We start from the raw sequence: 17374 nt of genomic DNA on the forward strand, positions 1-17374 counted from the left end.
CGGGCGGGCGGGAGGAGGAGGACTGAGAAAACGGCGAATTTACGCCTCACTTTCTCTTCAGGAAGGCGGGCGGAGCCGAAAACCAAACAAAAGTCTTCTGAGGGACAGGGGGCGGGACAGACCGGAGTGGACAGAGCCTCCAGCCCCGAGACTCTCGCGTAATTGGTTTTTCGGTTGTTGGTCACTGTGGCAGGGCGGTCTGCGGTCGGGTGAGACGTGGGGAGCAATGGCGACCTTTGTGAGCGAGCTGGAGGCGGCCAAGAAGAACCTGAGCGAGGCCCTGGGGGACAACGTGAAACAGTAAGAGCTGTTCTGGCACAGCCTCCGGGTCCCCGCGCCGGCGCTCCCCTGGTTTCGGGCCGCCGACCCACCCTGGAAACGCCCCCCACCCCGCGCCGCCCCGAGGCCCGTGCTGCCTAGCGTCGCGGGCGGCGGGGCCTCCGGGCTTCTCCGGCCGGAGCCGGGCGGGCAGCCCGAACTCGCCCGGACGCCGGAGGGGCCGGGCCTCCCGGGCTCCGTCGGGACTCGGGCGGGCGCCTTCGCCTGGACTCTCTGCCCTGGGTGGGGCGGGAGGGGCGCACTCCACGTCCAGGGGCCTACGGAGCGGTCGCGGGCCCCTGCGCGGAGTTTCGGGACGCGTGGGGCCTGCCCGGGCCCGAGTGACCCGGAGCCCGACACGCCCCGGCGGGATCGGGCACCGCGCCTGGCGGCCCGCCCCGGAGGGCTTCCTGGAGGCGGGAGCTTCCTGACGTCGGGGATGCGTAGATCCTGCGTTATAGAGCACTGACAGCATCACCGCGGTTATAGGGATGATCTCAGTAACGGACGCTGATCACCCTTTAAGCTCCCTAACGTGCTGTCTCATTGGAGATATGAGCTCCGGACGGTTATTATTCCCATTTGATAGACGTGAAGACCGAGTTCTAGGGAGGTTACGTAACTCTTCAGAAGTCACCAGGCCTCCCATGCCTGATTCCTGGCTTTGATGCCTTACGAGGGGTTCCAGAGCCGCAAGCACCCAGCCAGACCTGGGTTACGGCAGGGGACCGAGTCCGCCAACAGGGCCAGTGCTGATGGCGGGATGAACCGGCAGTAATCCGGCCGAGGCCGAAGCTAGATAAGATATTTCAGAAGTACAAGGACGAGTTTGGAAGTTTTCAGAACATTAATCGTTATTACAATTTTTTCTTTAAATATAGGAAACACATTTTAAATGTTTAAAATTAGAATGCCTGTGTTGTTGCTGCTAGATGGCTTCTGGGATATTCCACACATTTGCATTCCCCATTAGATGGTCCCTTAAAAATAATGTTGCTGCAGGAGCAAGGCATTTGGGGGGACACTTGCTTCTTATCTTTTTCTTTATATTCTTTATTATGAGCAGGCTGAAGTTACTTGGATGTCATACATTATTTTGGAATTTTTCCTTCTTGTGAAATTTTGGGGTGATGGAGTTGACATTCTGCTTTTTATTCTAGCAAGATACACAGAATTCCCATGTAAGACTTTTTCATTCCCATGAAATACTCATGACCTAAACCGAATAACTAGAAACAAAATATAATTTTTTAAAAGACTGGTTTATTTCTTTGAGATAGAGGGAGCATGAGCAGGAGGGGGAGACAGAATGCCAAGCAGACTCCTCACTTGAGCACTGGTCCGGATCCTGCCCTGGGGCTCAGTGCCACCCTGAGATCATGACCTGACCAGAAATCAAGAGTCGAACACTTAATGAACTGTGCCACCAAAGCGCCCCAAGCAAAATATAATCCTTAAAGATTATTTTAATATTATGAACGTTAATCAGACTTCTACAAACACTAGCATTAAAATCGAATCTATTATTTTGGCATAATTAATTTTTTTGTGAACATTTATTGACTCCCAAAGATAAAATAGTCCACCTAAAATTACATCTTAATATTCATGTTTACTGTCAATTTCTTTGCTTATTTAATTAATTGAAAATTATTTTAATAAGTAAAATTAAGTTTTCACCATTCATTAATTACTATAGTTTGTTACTTTTGTAATACTGACTGCTAAAATTTACATTTTTTAAAGCACAATTGACTTTTTACTGTTACGTCTAGGATGCTTAAAATATTGGAAAGTGTTTCCATAATATAATAAATTTGAGAGACCTGCTGTGTGTGATTTACTGATGAGATGTGATGGTGACTTCTGTGATCTCACACATATCACACAGGGTTGCCAGAAATTTGAAGTTAGTATTCCCTATTTGGTCTTTAAAGGCCAATGCTGGCTCTCTGATGTTGGTCAAATACAGATGTGAAAGCTAAATTTGGTGCATCTGTAGGGTAAATCTCCATGAACAATGCAATCAAAATACGCTTTTGTGCCAGGAATAGCTAGTGGCATAGTGTGGTTTTGTATTTTTCCATTCTCTCACTGTCTTTTCCTCCTGCTCCTTAGAACACTATAGCATTGCTCTATAGTGATTTCTCACATTTCTTCCATGAGTAGTTTGCTGTGGTTTATACAACCTGCCCATTTACACATGGTCCTTGGTGGCAGGTAGAGCAGAGGCAGTGTAAAAGGAACCCAGATGAGAGTTGTTTCCTACTTAGCTTGTGGTCCGAATGTCCTTTACGTCAGGTTGCATGCCCTCATCAGCTTCTAGAAAGACGTGGCCTTTGCTAGTTAACTCACTTTGTGTCGTACCCTGGAGAGTGTCCTGTGTAGAGAAGTGTTGGATTATTTTTGGTGACTCGATCATATGTATTTAGTCTTCTCTAAGTCTCTCCCGTGCTTCCTCGTTTGACCCACTTATATTTCTCTCCCATCATCCTCACCTTCACAGAGGCTGACTGACTTTTTCCTCAACGAACTCTTAGGAACAGTTGTTTGTCCATGGCTGTACAGCAAGGTAACACAGAGACCAGGTTTGGGGAGCAGGTCTTCCAGATTTTGGAAGGGGTGCTGGCCCTTTGGGCCACGAAGTTTGCCCCTGGAGATCGGTGGTATCATGTTGGCAGAGCTTCCTGGTAGAGCCTGGTTTCATTTACAAGTTTGCATTCAAAATATGAATGTATTTGCATCTTTCTTGTAAAATTGTGATGCAGGGTTTTTAAATAATGAAATTTGTCTCATGTTACTATCTTATTGGATAGAATGGGACGGGAAAACACTTTTTTTTTTCTGTGGAGCTTTATTTCATTTCATAATTGTTCCTGTCCTTAAAAAAAAAAAAAAAAAAAGGCATTTGAGTGTCTGTTGTTCGGAAGTTACCGACTAATGAGCGTGTATCAGGTGAGAAGTCATGCCGGACTCTAGAACTTAGCATATTTTGCTGTTGAGTGAAATGGGTCTTAGCCAGCTTTGACTCCCTTAAAGCTAGATTTCTCCTGGAAAGAAGGAATGCGTGTGAAGCCGAAGCTTTGCCGGCGGTTACTTGCACATGTAGCCGGTTACATACAGAGGCACCGACTCAGATGGCTTGAAGCGGATCTGTGTTCAGGAGAAGCCCTGCCAGGGGTATAGTAAGCCAGTGAGGGCATTCAGCTGTCTCGTTTAGAAATCTTTTTTTTTTTTTTTTGTCTTTTCTGTCAGGAACTCAAATGAGCATCAGAAAGTAGCTAAGTGTGAATTGAAAGTGATTGTAAGACATGGACTGAGTGACTCTTCATTCTGCTTCATAAGGAAGGGGCAGCTTCCTTAAGCACTGAATCAGGGGCTATGGATGTGGAAAGTCGTATTTTACTCCTATTTCTAATCTTTAGGTATAAAGGATCAAATGTCTCTCTCTCTCTCTTTTTCCTGCTAGTTAACTGGAACCTTTTATGATTAGTGGTTGGTTTTCACTTTAAAAACCACTAAGTTTCTCCTACCGATGGGTGTTTTCTTCGTGGTGAGGCAATTTAGAAACTTATTACTTCAACTGATTAGATTAAAACTTGAGTTCATTTGAAGGGAAGGAGGTTATAGGATCAGAATGAATGATCCTTTCCCAACCCATAAAACATACACCTTTTAAAATATAGATCTTTTTTTTTTAATTGGGAGATGATTGACATATGACATATAACATTACATTAGTTTCAGGTGTGTGACAAGTATTCTATGTAAACTGCAAAATGATTATCACAGTAAGTTAGTATCTGTCATTATACATAGTTACAAAGCTTTTTCTTGTGAACTTTTAAGATCTCTCAGCAGCTTTCAAATATACGATACTGTATTATAAACGGTATTATTAACGCATATCTGAAATTCATATTTAAGTTAATACCTTTAATAATAATACTTTTAAAAATATAAATCTTAAATGTAGGATTCTGGAGGGTAATCTTTTAGAAAGGTTAACAGTGAGGAAGGAAAGGTACAGCTGTGGTTTTGACTATTTCATTCATGAACCCAATTATGTGACTACCTGCCAGTCACTTCTGGGAAAAACTTTTCCTTCTCCTTCTGTCGGTATTCTGATTCCTAGGTGTGTTGGCTTTCAAGGCTGCCATAACAAGATACCACAGAGGGGGCGGCTTAAACAACAGAAACTCGTTTTCTCATCATTCTGGAGGGTGGAAGTCTGACTTCAAGGTGTCATCAGGGCTGTTTTTTCTGACTCCTCTCCCTTTGGCTAGTAGATGGCCACCGTCTGGTTGTGTGTGTGTGTGTGTGTCTCTGTCCTAATCTCTTCTTACAAGGATGTCCATCACATGGGCTGAGGGCCCACCCTGAAGATGCTAAGTTAATTTAATTACCTCTCTAAAGGCTTTAAAGTATTTCCTGGGTGCTGGGGGCTGGGGCTTCAACATACGAATTTGGGGAGAGGAACACAACTGAGCATATTATACGGTAGGGATTGCAAAATTTCCCGCCCTGGGTTTTGGAGCAGGTAAGGTGAATTTCGGAAAGAAGCAGACCCCTTGGTTCTTAATACTGCTTCTGCCTTTGCAGATACTGGGCTAACTTAAAGTTGTGGTTCAAGCAGAAGATCAGCAAAGAAGAGTTTGACCTTGAAGCTCATAGACTTCTCACACAGGATAATGGTAAAATAATTATCTGGGGAGTTATTTTACTGTTCTGAAGTTTTCCCAGACTTGTAATAAATGGCAAATAAGTAATTGCAGTAATAAATTGCAATATATTTTGTAGTCTTCTCAGTTAAAAAAATAAAATTGGGTTTTTAGTGGTATGTAAGATTATTTTAGTACTATGAATATTAAAAATAAAGTGTAAAGAATGGCAGGGTAGGGGATAATCCAAAGTCAAACAATGGTTTCCTTACGATTTAAATATTTTGTATTTGACTTATGATAATCTTCCCTTTTTCAGTCCATTCTCACAACGATTTCCTCCTGGCTATTCTGACGCGTTGTCAGATTTTGGTGTCTACACCAGGTAAGGGAGTGGAAATACTTCCAGGGACATCCGTCAGCAAAGCCACTGAGCACCGGGCTTTAGTTTCCTTTAACAGACACATCTGTTGCGAGAAAAGGAAATGGTCTTTGAACGGCTCAGAAGAAAACCTTTATTACGCAGGTGCAGCTGTTTCTTAGAACCTTCGTAAAGCCGGTGATTTCCCTGCGCTTAGATGGACTTTGGTCTTTACTCTCCGCTCAGCTTGATTTTGGATGACTTCAAAGAAGGACACACGAGGAAGAGGGTGGGCACTCAGGATGCAGAAGCGGAGGGCAGCGGGTGTCAGCAGCGGGTTTCCGGGACACAGGGAAGGGGAGTGAGGGTTAGGTGCAGGGGAATCCACCACATGGGGTGAAGACCTGGACTTGGACCGTCTCACTTACATGCTCAAGTCGGGGAGTAGCACCTGGCAGGTGAGAGCTGCCTTTCAGGGGGTAGGGAGAAGCTGGTCCTGTCACTTCGCCCTGAATAGGTATACATAGAAACAATGACTACTGGTTTTTTGCTTAAGCGGTGCAAGTCACTTCTTTGAACCATCTTGCTTGAATCAAGTAGTCGAAAATAAATAATTTAAATACATTAAAAATTTGCCTTGCAGTAAAACTTACCCTGAGCTCTTATTAAAAACTGGGATTTATAGGGCCCTCCTGCTGTAGATTGAGTATTTTTGTTTTTAAAGGACCCGTGGTGATTGTGACGGCCATCTTTATATAGAAGTGACTACTAGAACTTTCTGTCATTTCCCTCTGCTAACCTCTGCTGTATGATAAAGCGTTCACATGGAATCTCCTCCAGGCCGAGTCCTCTGTTGTTGGCGCAGAGTAGTGAACAGTGAGCGTTTGTGGGGAGTGGGGTCAGGCGGGGCTGTTGTCCCGAGCCCACCCGCCCCGTGCTGCACGTGGTCACGGGTGTCCGACTTCTCATGTTCTGTTTCCTTCAGACAGGGGTGGACTTCAACTAGTTGGGTCATAAAGGCGATCCACTCCTCTGTGTAAAATTTAATTTATCAGGAAAGCCAACATGGTGAGACCTAGATCGTGCTTTTCATGTCCGTGTGTTCTAAAAAGTGCGCGGAAAGGGCGAGTGGTGGGGCCGGGAGTAAAAACCCCGGCTGAGAGGAGTCCAGAGACTTGGGCGCAAGTTGAGGTTTTTCCACTGGCTTAGGTGGGATCGGTAATTATTCGGTGTTCTTGCTTTCACACTTACAAAATACAGTAAGGTTTGCCCTACAGATACAGATATTAAAAAGTGGACAAGAGAACAGTGAAAAAGTACTCTTGAAAGTAAAAAAAAATTGCCAAACAAACATGGAGTGGTATTAGAAAGTGTCAAGTGGCTGATTTTAACTAAATAAAGCCTTTGATGGGCATGAATGTTTGTTACTGGTTATTTTAAAATAAAGGATGAAACGTTTGGAATTTGAGAGGTTACTTCTCTCTCAGGCCTACAACATTAATGAAATTAATGGTTGCTGGCATCAAAGAGATGATTTTTTTTTTTTTAAAGATTTTATTTATTTATTTGTCAGAGAGAGGGGGAGAGAGCGAGCACAGGCAGACAGAGTGGCAGGCAGAGGCAGAGGGAGAAGCAGGCTCCCTGCCGAGCAAGGAGCCCGATGTGGGACTCGATCCCAGGACGCTGGGATCATGACCTGAACCGAAGGCAGCTGCTTAACCAACTGAGCCACCCAGGCGTCCCAAAGAGATGATTTAAAAGTGAAAAATAGAAATAGTTCTTTGTACGTATACTACTTAGGGGTGGGTTTTCTGTTTTTCTAAGCGAGGCAGGAAAAGTGATTTTCATAATATTGATAGAGTGACTGCGGTGCGACAGACATGGTCAGTGGTTCTCGTTGACCTTCACAACAGCTGTTTAGGGGAGGTATTAGCCTCCTTCTTTATGGATTAGGAACCTTTAGAGAAAACAAAAGGAAATAAAAAGCAAAACTTAACGGACACCTTCTGCGACCAGTAAGTGGAAGCGTTGGATCCACACTAGTCTGCCTGCTGCGGGAACGCGGTCCTTGTTGCCGGCCCGACCTCGCTCACTGCGGTGCGTCCTCGCTGGGACTGTGGTCACACATCAGCAGCGTCACCCAACGCCCAGGCCCCTCCGGCAGGAGTAGGCTTTGCTGGGAATCTTCCGCGATCCGCTGACCTCATCCAGGAGACTGGGTGTTCCAAAAAGACATTGGAAGTGGTGGAGAGGAGGAACTTGACTTCCCAAACAGTTCCCCCGCCTCACCCCCCCGCCACTTTCTAATTCCAGTCTAGTTACTATGCAGTGCTGTGTCGGTTTCGGGTGTACAGTATAGTGATTCAACAGTTCTGTCCTCAGTACTCGTCGTGAGTGTCCAGATAGCTCTTTTTTAACTGACAGACTTGGAGTATTTTTTTTAAAGCTTTAAAAATTCATTCTTCAAAAAACATCAAAATGGAAGTAATGTTTTTGCTTAGATGATGAGTGGCCTTTTTTTCCCCTATCTTATTAAAATTGGGGGGGGTGGGATTTTTCAAGTGTACTGTATGAGCTTGGATTACTTTGCCTTTTTTTTAGCCTCTGAACTATACATACACTCATGGTTAGAAAGAAATGATACAGACGGTCTTATAATGAAAAGTTCCTTCCCACTCCTAGACTTTTTCTCAAAGACAACCACTTTGTTTCTTGATCTTCTGGTAGGACTTTGATAGCTCCTCATTGGAGCTTAAATCTCTTTCTGTATTTACTGATTTTAGACATCTGCATTAATGCTTTGTGTTTGTGAGATTTCTTCAACTCTTTCAATCTTTCTGTCCAATGCATTCTTTTTTTTTTTTTTAAGATTTTATTTTTTACTTGAAAGAGAGAGAAAACACAAGCAGGGGAAGCAGCAGAGGGAGAGGGGGAGGCAGGCTTCCCACAGAGCAGGGAGCCCAACTCGGGGCTCGATCCCAGGACCCTGGGATCAGGACCTGAGCCGAAGGCAGACGTTTAACCCACTGAGCCACCCAGGCGTCCCTCCAGTGCATTCTTTAATTCAGCAATTTTTATAATACCTTCTTTTTGTTTTATGGATATACATCTTTTCAAACTTCTCTGAAGACACCAGTTAGAAATTATTTGAAGTCCTTTGTGTTGCCTGAATTCTTTAGTCTGGGACCTCCGTTTCTGTTTTTTGAGCTTGGGCTTTCGGATCATGTTACAGATGATCATCCGATGTCTAGTGACGCGTGTTGAAGAGTGAAGCATACGACGCCTGGGGGTTTTGTTGTAGCGGCTGCTGACGGGAGGCCAGCTCGGCTGGGGCTCCGTGCATGTCAGCACGCGGAGAGTTGTGCTCTGGGCTGCCAGCATCTGTACCAACGACCTCAGGATAGCCCAGAAGTTTTGTTCAGTTTAGCTAGAGGAGCGTTCTCCATCCTCTTGGCCCCCCCCACCCCGCCCCTTCCCCCTGCTGTTATAAACACTGCGCTGGGCTGGCTTCAGAGCCTGTGAACTGCCCATGAACTCCGAAGGGCCCCTTACTTGGCTTAGGGCTCTACCGTGGTTGCTCGAAAATTGTAAATGTTTGAACAGGGGACCCTGCATTTTTATTTTGTAACGAGCACACTGCTAGGGATGAGGGAAGGGGTTTGTGTATGAGCTTTTTGAATGCAGACCTTCCGTTAATCTTGTTTTTAACGTTACTGACACCTCCGGTTTCCACTGTACTCACCTTCTCCAAATCCAGACTTTGTGGATTTCTGCTGTGCAGGTTGACTGCTTTCTGCATTTTCCAACCTTGCCTAGCCTAGGTTACTGCTGGATTACGGCTTCCGTGTGTCTGCTTGTAATTCAGCACCTCTTTAGCTCATTGGTTTTTGTTTTTTTTAAAAGATTTTATTTATTTATTTGACAGAGAGAGAGAGATCATAAGCAGGCAGAGAGGCAGGCAGAGAGAGAGGGGGAAGCAGGCTCCCCGCTGAGCAGAGAGCCCGATGCAGGGCTCAATCCCAGGACCCTGAGATCATGACCCGAGCCGAAGGCAGAGGCTTAACCCTCTGAGTCCCCCGGGCGCCCCTCTTTAGCTCATTGTTGGAGTTCGTTGGGCTCTCATCTTGTTTCACTCGTCTTCCTTTTTGTCACCGTCGTGGATACATGCTGTTTGCTTTTCACTATTAACCATTTTCAGTTGGTCTTAGACGAGAGAGGAGATAAATTTGTGTGCTTTGTTCACCATCTTGAACTAGAAAATTCTGTCCTTTTTTGATACTACTGCTACTCATAAGCAAAGAAAGCACCCAATAAACATTAATTAAAATAGAAAAAACAAATTTGTCTTCATAAAGGAATAAGTTCGGTTACAGCTGAAAAAACACGATTTGAGAGGATTCATAATTTTGTTTAGAAAGTAGAAAGACAAGATCTGAATTTAAGCATTTATTATTTAGTTTCATTACTTGAGCATTCCATACTTTTTTAGCCCAAAATGAAAGCAAACTTAGCAGTTGACAACTGTCATTATTTTCTCTTACGGTTATGATTTTTCTCTCGCGCAGAGGGTGCTGGATCTTTGCCCTGGACAGGGGGTTCTGCAGCTAAACCTGGAAAACCAAAGGGGAAGAAAAAGCTTTCTTCTGTTCGTCAGAAATTTGATGTAGGTTGCTATTTGATAGATCTTGGTAACAACTGATTTAAATGCTAGTGTGATGAAACTGGCTTTCATTTCTAAATAAATCTTAAAATACTGGCAGTAGAGTTGAAAAAGGGGGGCCATGATTCAGGGGGAAAGATGTTACTGTATTTGAAGTTGATGAGAGTTTCAAAGATTCTGAGTCCCAAGTGTCTGAGTTTTTATAGTTCTAGTTTGTTACAACATAAATATTAATATGTTTTCATTAGTCCCTCATGCTTTTTTAATGATTCAAAAAGTATGCCTGTATTCTTTCTCCTCTTAAAATACTTTTGTGGAATGAATAATGTTTCTCCCATTGAAGACTTCTGCTCCCTGGCTACAGGACGCTTGGAGGTCTCTGGCAGGATCCTGGTGATGCCCAGCTAGGCCCTGAGCATCAGCAGGGGTTGATGAAGGGGTTTGGCTGTAACACTTGTAAACATTTTAGAATAACTTGCTTTTTTGTTCATATTTGGGGAAGAAAGTTTCTCAAAAGTATTCGTTTTATAGATTTGACTGTTTGTTGATAGGTCAACAAACATTTATTGCTACCTTTGCTCTGTGTTTTCTATCAATCGTATTCAATCCAGAGGGCATCAGTATCTCCAGAGAAGCGTACCTTGGTTTAGAAAGGGATATTTGATATAAAATACAGTTTTATACTTGGAAAATGGAAAAACAACCAGTGCTCCTTCTGTAATACAAACTTTCAATGGGGACGGGTCATACTCGCTACCAGCAGCTTATCTCCCACCGATGATGGGAGAGACCAGATGGGCTGTCTGGATGTACCCGAGGAAGGCAGAGGTTTTATGGGTGGGACAAGATTGGGAAACACTAGTTTATTTTATTTTTTTAAAGGATTTATTTATTTATTTTAGGGAGAGAGTGCACACATGTGCTCTTCTAGGAGCCAGGGGAGGGGCAGAGGGAGAAAGGATCTCAGACAGGCTCCTTGCTGGGTGCAGAGCCCTACTTGGGGCTCGACCTCATGACTCTGAGATGATGACCTGAACTGAAATCAAGAGTCAGACGGCACTTACCCAACTGAGCCATCCAGGCGCCCCAAGAAAAGCTATTTTAAATAATTAGAATGATATGTCTTAGTGAGAATCTGTGTTGAGGATTTTAAGTGGGAGATGATATAAAGTAGTTACACTGGTATTCTCTTGGGATACCTGTTATTAGAGGTTATGTTGGTTGGCTCGGCTTTTAGACGTAATTGGAATATTACTCTCTATTTCTACTTTCAGAATTTGCTTACTTACAAGTATACTCTGACTTGTTTAAAAATAGTTTTATATTTTCTCCTTTCCCCTAATTGTATTTTTAAGCACAGAGCCATATACTCTGTGATAACCCAGGTGTTCACTGAATAGAACAGACCACTGTGCGCACTGCCACCGTTCCCGTTAGTTCATGTCTGCGTTATTACTATGTAATGGGTGTGACTGTGATTATTTGTGCATGAGTTACTTCTTTTTTTTTTTTTAACACCCTGTGGTATGGTTTTGGTGGTATTAATTTGTGGGATCTCAAGCCATAAATTGGTTACTTTTCTTTGCATTATTGCTTGCCACTGTGATGAATAATTTTGAAAAGTTTTCTTACCCATAGCATAGATTCCAGCCTCAAAATCCCCTCTCGGGAGCCCAGCAGTTTGTGGCAAAGGATCCCCAAGATGACGATGACTTGAAACTTTGTTCCCACACAATGATGCTTCCCACTCGGGGTCAGCTTGAAGGGAGGATGATAGTGACCGCTTACGAGCACGGGTTGGACAACGTCACGGAGGAGGCGGTCTCAGCTGTTGTCTATGCGGTGGAGGTTAGTTTGCTGGTGACAGAAACAATCTTACAGGTTGGGTGTAACGAGCTTGTGTGTGTGTTGAAAGTTGGAACGGCCAAGAAAAGAACCAAAATGTCGCCATCTCAGAGTTGTCATCTTGAAATTGTTTTCTTTGGAGGAGGGAAACATCCCATGGTCCAAGCAGTTGCCTTCAGTTATCAGCCTAAACTCTTCAGAAAGGTTAATTAGGGCATAACACTTGTGCTTGACTTGGTGTTTAATTTAACAGGGAAACTGTTTTAAGGGGGAAAAAAAAGAGTTTGAGAATCGTAAAGATTAAAATCACTGGTGTTTGCTGTGGCACAGCATTTAAAGAGCATTAGACTTGGTTTCCAAACAGTGGGATTCTTGCCTTACCACGCTCTTCCACTGATCCATCCACTTCATGCGTTCAGTTACTGGACAAGGTATGTTGGGTCTATAGTCCCGGGTATGCCGGGCGATATTGGGTAATTCCCAATACTTGGGGCCCCATTTCCTCACATGTACCTCAAAGATCATAAGAGCTGTCTCATGAAGTTGTAAACATTAAATGAATTCTGTGTGGAAAGACAGTTTATATCATTCAGGCCTGGGTATGAGATGATCTTACTGGTGTAGTTGAAACACCAGGCGTGATCCCGATTCCCCCGTTGCTAGCAGTAGACTGGGGCCAGCTCTGTCTCTATTTTCACGGACATTTTCCATTCCCCTCTTATGTACTTGGTGCTCATAAAGAGATATTAAATACCTAATTTTTTGCTTATTTCCTATATATCTGTTGTACATGTGGCTTTTGAGAGAGCCAAGTTCTTTTCATGCAAGGATTTTACTAGATTGAGCATTATAACCAGTAAATCTTCAATCTTGAAACTTTTTGTCCTATTTTTAAACCGGATTTCAAGGTAGTTTGCCTCCTTTAAAAAGTTTCATGTAATTTTTTTTGTACTTTCATTTAAAGCTATCTGAAAATCCTTTTTTTGAGAAAGGAGCCAGTTTTAGGGGTATAAGTAACTTCTTTAATAAATTACATGTAGAGCAAGCCCCTATTAAATAGAACTAAATAAAAATAGCGCGGCTCCCTCCTTCCTGTGGCTCCGTGGTAAACCTTCATTTGGTTCCACCATTGCCAGCCTGTCTTGTGCCTCCGTCCACTGAACACTACTAAACGTTTTTTGGTCAATGGAAGTTTTATGATTTGCTTTTAAACAGGAGTTCATGCTGTTTCTCCTTTCTTTACTTGTTTTCACAGAATCACCTGAAAGATATACTGACATCTGTTGTGTCCAGAAGGAAAGCTTATCGGTTACGTGATGGTCATTTTAAATATGCCTTTGGGAGTAACGTGACCCCACAGCCTTACCTGAAGAACAGTGTCGTGGCGTACAACAACTTAATAGAGAGGTACATGGGGTTTCCTGTGATCGCGCGGCCCTTCTTTCTAGCTGGTGTGCTCCCGCCGTGTGTCCGATCGCGGGTGAATGATTGGGGACTACGTTTCTGTAAGTGTAAGGACCTCTGAGAGCAGGCCGGGTTTGTTTTCTGGAGCTGCGTGCTTGCTTGGTAACTGGTGAAGTACTTGGTGCTGTTTATCAGAGGCGAAGTTGCAGAGGCTGCCGCGTGTGGTCGACGTGAGTGCCTCGTGCGCCGCGTCTGCCGAGTGGAGTGGGGCGGTTCCCTGGGCGGTGCGTTCTCGTGGCTCCCGGGGGCCGGTCCCCGCCCGGTGCTAGCAGCCGGCCTGCCCGCAGTGACTGTTGGGTCAGGGCTGGGTGTCTTTAAATTTTTTTTTTTTTTTAAAGATTTTTTATTTATTTGTCAGAGAGAGAGAGAGGGAGAGCGAGCGAGCACAGGCAGACAGAGAGGCAGGCAGAGGCAGAAGCAGAAGCAGGCTCCCCGCCGAGCGAGGAGCCCGATGTGGGACTCGATCCCAGGACGCTGGGATCATGACCTGGGCCGAAGGCAGCTGCTTAACCAACTGAGCCACCCAGGCGTCCCAGGGCTGGGTGTCTTGATGGTGGGAGGAGGGATGGGAAGTGTTCCTCTACCTCCTTGTGTGGCTTCCGTGGCTGTAGCTCCAGACAGTGGCCTACTGGGTTCATCCCTTTGCTCCTGGCAGACCTGGTCTCGCCCGCGACTCCGGGATTCCTCTGTCCGCCCTCCGCGAGGGCTCCCGGGACTTGTAACGGCCCGAGTCTTCGCTTTATGAGATGACCTGGATGACCCTTCATCTCATCCCTGTGGGGTCTGTCTTCACCCCTCACCTTCCTTTCTTCCTTGCCAGCAAATAATTTAGTCCGGAGTTTAAGCCTTTGGGAAAGAAGCAGCGGTGATGTAATTTTCCTCGTGGTGACTGAAGTGACTGAATTTCTTTGAGCGCCAGTTGGCTGGTTGGTCGGGGAGATGACAGGGAGGTGCACGCTCCGAGAGCAAAGTGTGACTGGGAAGGCCGCTGGGAGGGACGTCGGTGAAGAGCTAACAGGAAGGGCCGGGAGAAGGTTGGTAGGACGGGGTGAAGGGTGGGACGCTGAGAAGGAGTTGGACACAGCAAAGCGGTGACGGCACGTGGAGGGGGTTGAGCCAGATTCTCCTTCGTGGCTAAAGACCTTTAGGTGGTTCACACGGGCCCTCGGAAGAGCGCCGTTTGTGCTCAGATTGCCGGATGGGAAGGCTTCCATGCTCAGTCGCCTTCAGGCCTATCTGTGTGGGAGTACTTGTTCTCCTTCGTAAGTCATTCTTTTCTAGGAAACAACAACAACAACAAAAAAACAAGAAAGGGGGTTGGAGCGGGGGGCTCCTTGTAGTGGCTGAATGCTGGCAGTAGTGTCTCCGACCCCGCCAGGCCTCCTGAGCTGCCCTCTCCCCCGCTGGCCGGTGCCTGGAGGGCTTCTGCCTCGCTGCTGGCTGCTTCGTTCGCCAGCAGGGCTGCCTTTCCCGATGCCCTTACCCACACTCATACCCCGCTTCTGCGCGTTCCTGAGTTATCTCACTGTTGTGTGACCTCTGGGATGGTCTTCAGAATTGTGTAGGTCATCTCCTACAGTTTTATGATATAAAAATTATGCCTGCCTTCCCTGCTGGTACTCTGTCTAGGTCCTGTTTTGGAAAATTGGCAGGATTTGGATTTTCTCCATCCTCCATTTTTGCTTATTGCTTATTCTGTGCTGTATCTTCTTTTCTTGGATGTTATTTTTCAGTCCTATTGTCTCCAGTTACATTTTATCTTCCTCTCTCAAGTCAGTGTTTCAATTTCATTTTCCTTTAATTAATTAAGTCGCCACCCCCCGCCCCCCCGCCCCGGGACTAGAAGCACTTCAAGGGCAGGAAACAATTTTGGCTCGGTGTCCTGAGCTTAGTAAATATTTTAACATTGTGGAGAGAGGAGTGTAAGTGTAGTTGCTCTGCATTCTGTTTCCAGCTTGACAGATGGGCTGCCTTTAAAAATGTAAATTATGGGCTACTGATGTATATACTAGCTAAAACTTAATTGGGTTTGTAATTGGGTTTCTCGTTCATTTTAAGATATTTTTAATAAGATGTATTAAAGTCCATTTCTATTCTAGTTGTTCAGTTGTCTCCTTCCTAGTTACTGGCTTTGTTTCCAGTCCTCCAGCCTTTTCTGCTCCTTGTGCCGGTCAGAATCCCGCTTCCTACCCGCCCCCCGATGACGCGGAGCAGCAGGCTGCCCTCCTCCTGGCGTGCTCCGGGGACACTCTGCCCGCCTCTTTGCCTCCAGTCAACATGTACGACCTTTTCGAAGCTCTGCAGGTAACTCTTGGCCTCTTCAGGTTGGCCTAGATTTAGGGGTAGGTTCAAAGTTTCTTCGAGTTTACGAAGATATTCAGTAGCCTTTCCTCTTCCTGGTTTTGGTTTTCCGTTTTTAGTTTATTACAGCCATTCATGCTACCTTCATGTTTCAGATCCAGGGTCCAGGCCTCCTTCCTCCTCCTTCCTTCCCTCTCCCAGACCCCACATGCCCCGCAAAAGAAAGAAAAGAAAAAAAAAATCCTCTTGTTCCCTTACTCCTATTTCAGAGGCTTGTTACTTGTTTTCTTGTTATCTAGTTGGCGCTTCATTAGACGCTGGCTTGTAGTCAGTAGGTTTGTGCAACTTTTGTGTGTGTTTGTGGATAGAACCCTTTTTAATTTTATATGTTGGAAAAATACATACACTGAAGCGAAATTGGAAACATGCAAATATTTGAATCACAGGTGCACAGGGAAGTCATTCCTACACATACCGTATACGCTCTCAACATAGAGAGGATCATCATGAAGCTCTGGCACCCCAATCACGAAGAACTGCGGCAGGACAAAGTCCACCGCCAGCGCCTGGCGGCCAAGGAAGGCCTGTCACTCTGCTGAGTTAGGGTGATCTGAGGGGACGGGACCCTCAGCGAATTCATTGATTGTTGAGAATTGGATGTTTTTTGGGTCCACATTTCAAGGCTGAAGTGTACAGTGTAAATATAAATTTTCCTATGGAAATGTGACACTGAGTACATTTTGTGTTGCTACTGTGAAGCCATTAATATAAATCTGACTTTGCTCATGACCCATGTCTCTATATGTGTGTGTGTTCTCAGTTATGGGAGGAAGCACTGAAAAAATTCTGTGCCTGGATTGGAAACGTTTTTGGGCATCTGAGGCTTAGTATCCTGTGGTCTGCACGTGAGGTAGATGACATCCTAGAACAAAGAAGCTGTTATAACTTAGTCCCCATGATCAGCAGGGACATCTGTGTTTTCCGTGGCCACATATATTCTGTATCTGGCAAGCCTGACATCTCTGCCTTTCTTCTAAAAAACTGTGCTCTTGCATTTTGGTTGAAATAATCCACACAGTGTTAAAAATCGTATACCTCCTTTAGTGACCAGTTTAGATATAGGTGTCTCCCTCAAAGTTCATTACAACTCCATAGAAAATAGGACCTAGAAATGCTGTGCTGTTAGACAAAGTCCTTTTTTTGCATTAAAAACCAAAACAACAACAACAACAACAAAAAAACCTCTGGAATATAATTAATCTTACAAAGTTTTTTCTCATAACTTGTTTCTTTTATAGTTGATATGCCCAAGGACTTTGGTCGGCAAGTCCATCTACTGACTATTCCTATAGAATATGTTTTAAAAAGCCCACATACACATACTAGATTTATACTTAGAAATTCCCCAGTTCCTCTGCAGTATGTTTCTATCCTTTATCAAATGATAAAGTGAAAATAATTTACATTTGGCAGTGTTACTAATAATAAAGTTTGTTTTTTTTAGAAGTGATGCTTTTTACTCAGAAGATAGTATTGGGCTATGCTAGAATGTTTGGATGGGTTGTGTAGGGCTATGTGATCTATGTATAGACGGACTTGTTCACATGGTTCAGTATTTGGATCTGTGTATTTGACTTTGTACTTTAAATGTGAAAAATAAACCTTTCAGGAGAAAACTTCTTTTTGTGTGTTTATTAAAATAAACATACAAGGAAAACTGCCTCCTACAGAAGTTTGAACAGCCCTGCTCTCTGAGATCTTAGT

General features: G+C 44.5%; 1 protein-coding gene across 1 annotated transcript; it reads left to right on the forward strand.

Moving 5' to 3' along the window:
• The first annotated feature begins 22 nt into the window (after positions 1-22).
• Positions 23-17286, forward strand: TADA1 (transcriptional adaptor 1). Its single transcript, XM_044267005.1, has 8 exons — positions 23-300; positions 4921-5012; positions 5299-5364; positions 9906-10003; positions 11639-11848; positions 13101-13252; positions 15451-15613; positions 16057-17286. The coding sequence occupies exons 1-8, from the start codon at positions 227-229 to the stop codon at positions 16207-16209; spliced, it is 1008 nt and encodes a 335-aa protein (XP_044122940.1). The 5' UTR covers positions 23-226; the 3' UTR covers positions 16210-17286.
• Positions 17287-17374: the final 88 nt, after the last annotated feature.

The sequence above is a fragment of the Neovison vison genome, chromosome 10 (genome assembly GCF_020171115.1).
Source record: "Neovison vison isolate M4711 chromosome 10, ASM_NN_V1, whole genome shotgun sequence".
NCBI classification, from domain to species: Eukaryota; Metazoa; Chordata; class Mammalia; order Carnivora; family Mustelidae; genus Neogale; species Neogale vison.

Excerpts from the sequence above, each read along its gene's own strand:
- TADA1 (XM_044267005.1), top strand. The coding sequence starts at position 227 with ATGGCGACCTTTGTGAGCGAGCTGGAGGCGGCCAAGAAGAACCTGAGC. Across the intron at positions 301-4,920 it reads CTGGGGGACAACGTGAAACA|ATACTGGGCTAACTTAAAGT; the intron begins GTAAGAGCTGTT and ends CTGCCTTTGCAG. Across the intron at positions 15,614-16,056 it reads ACCTTTTCGAAGCTCTGCAG|GTGCACAGGGAAGTCATTCC; the intron begins GTAACTCTTGGC and ends TTTGAATCACAG.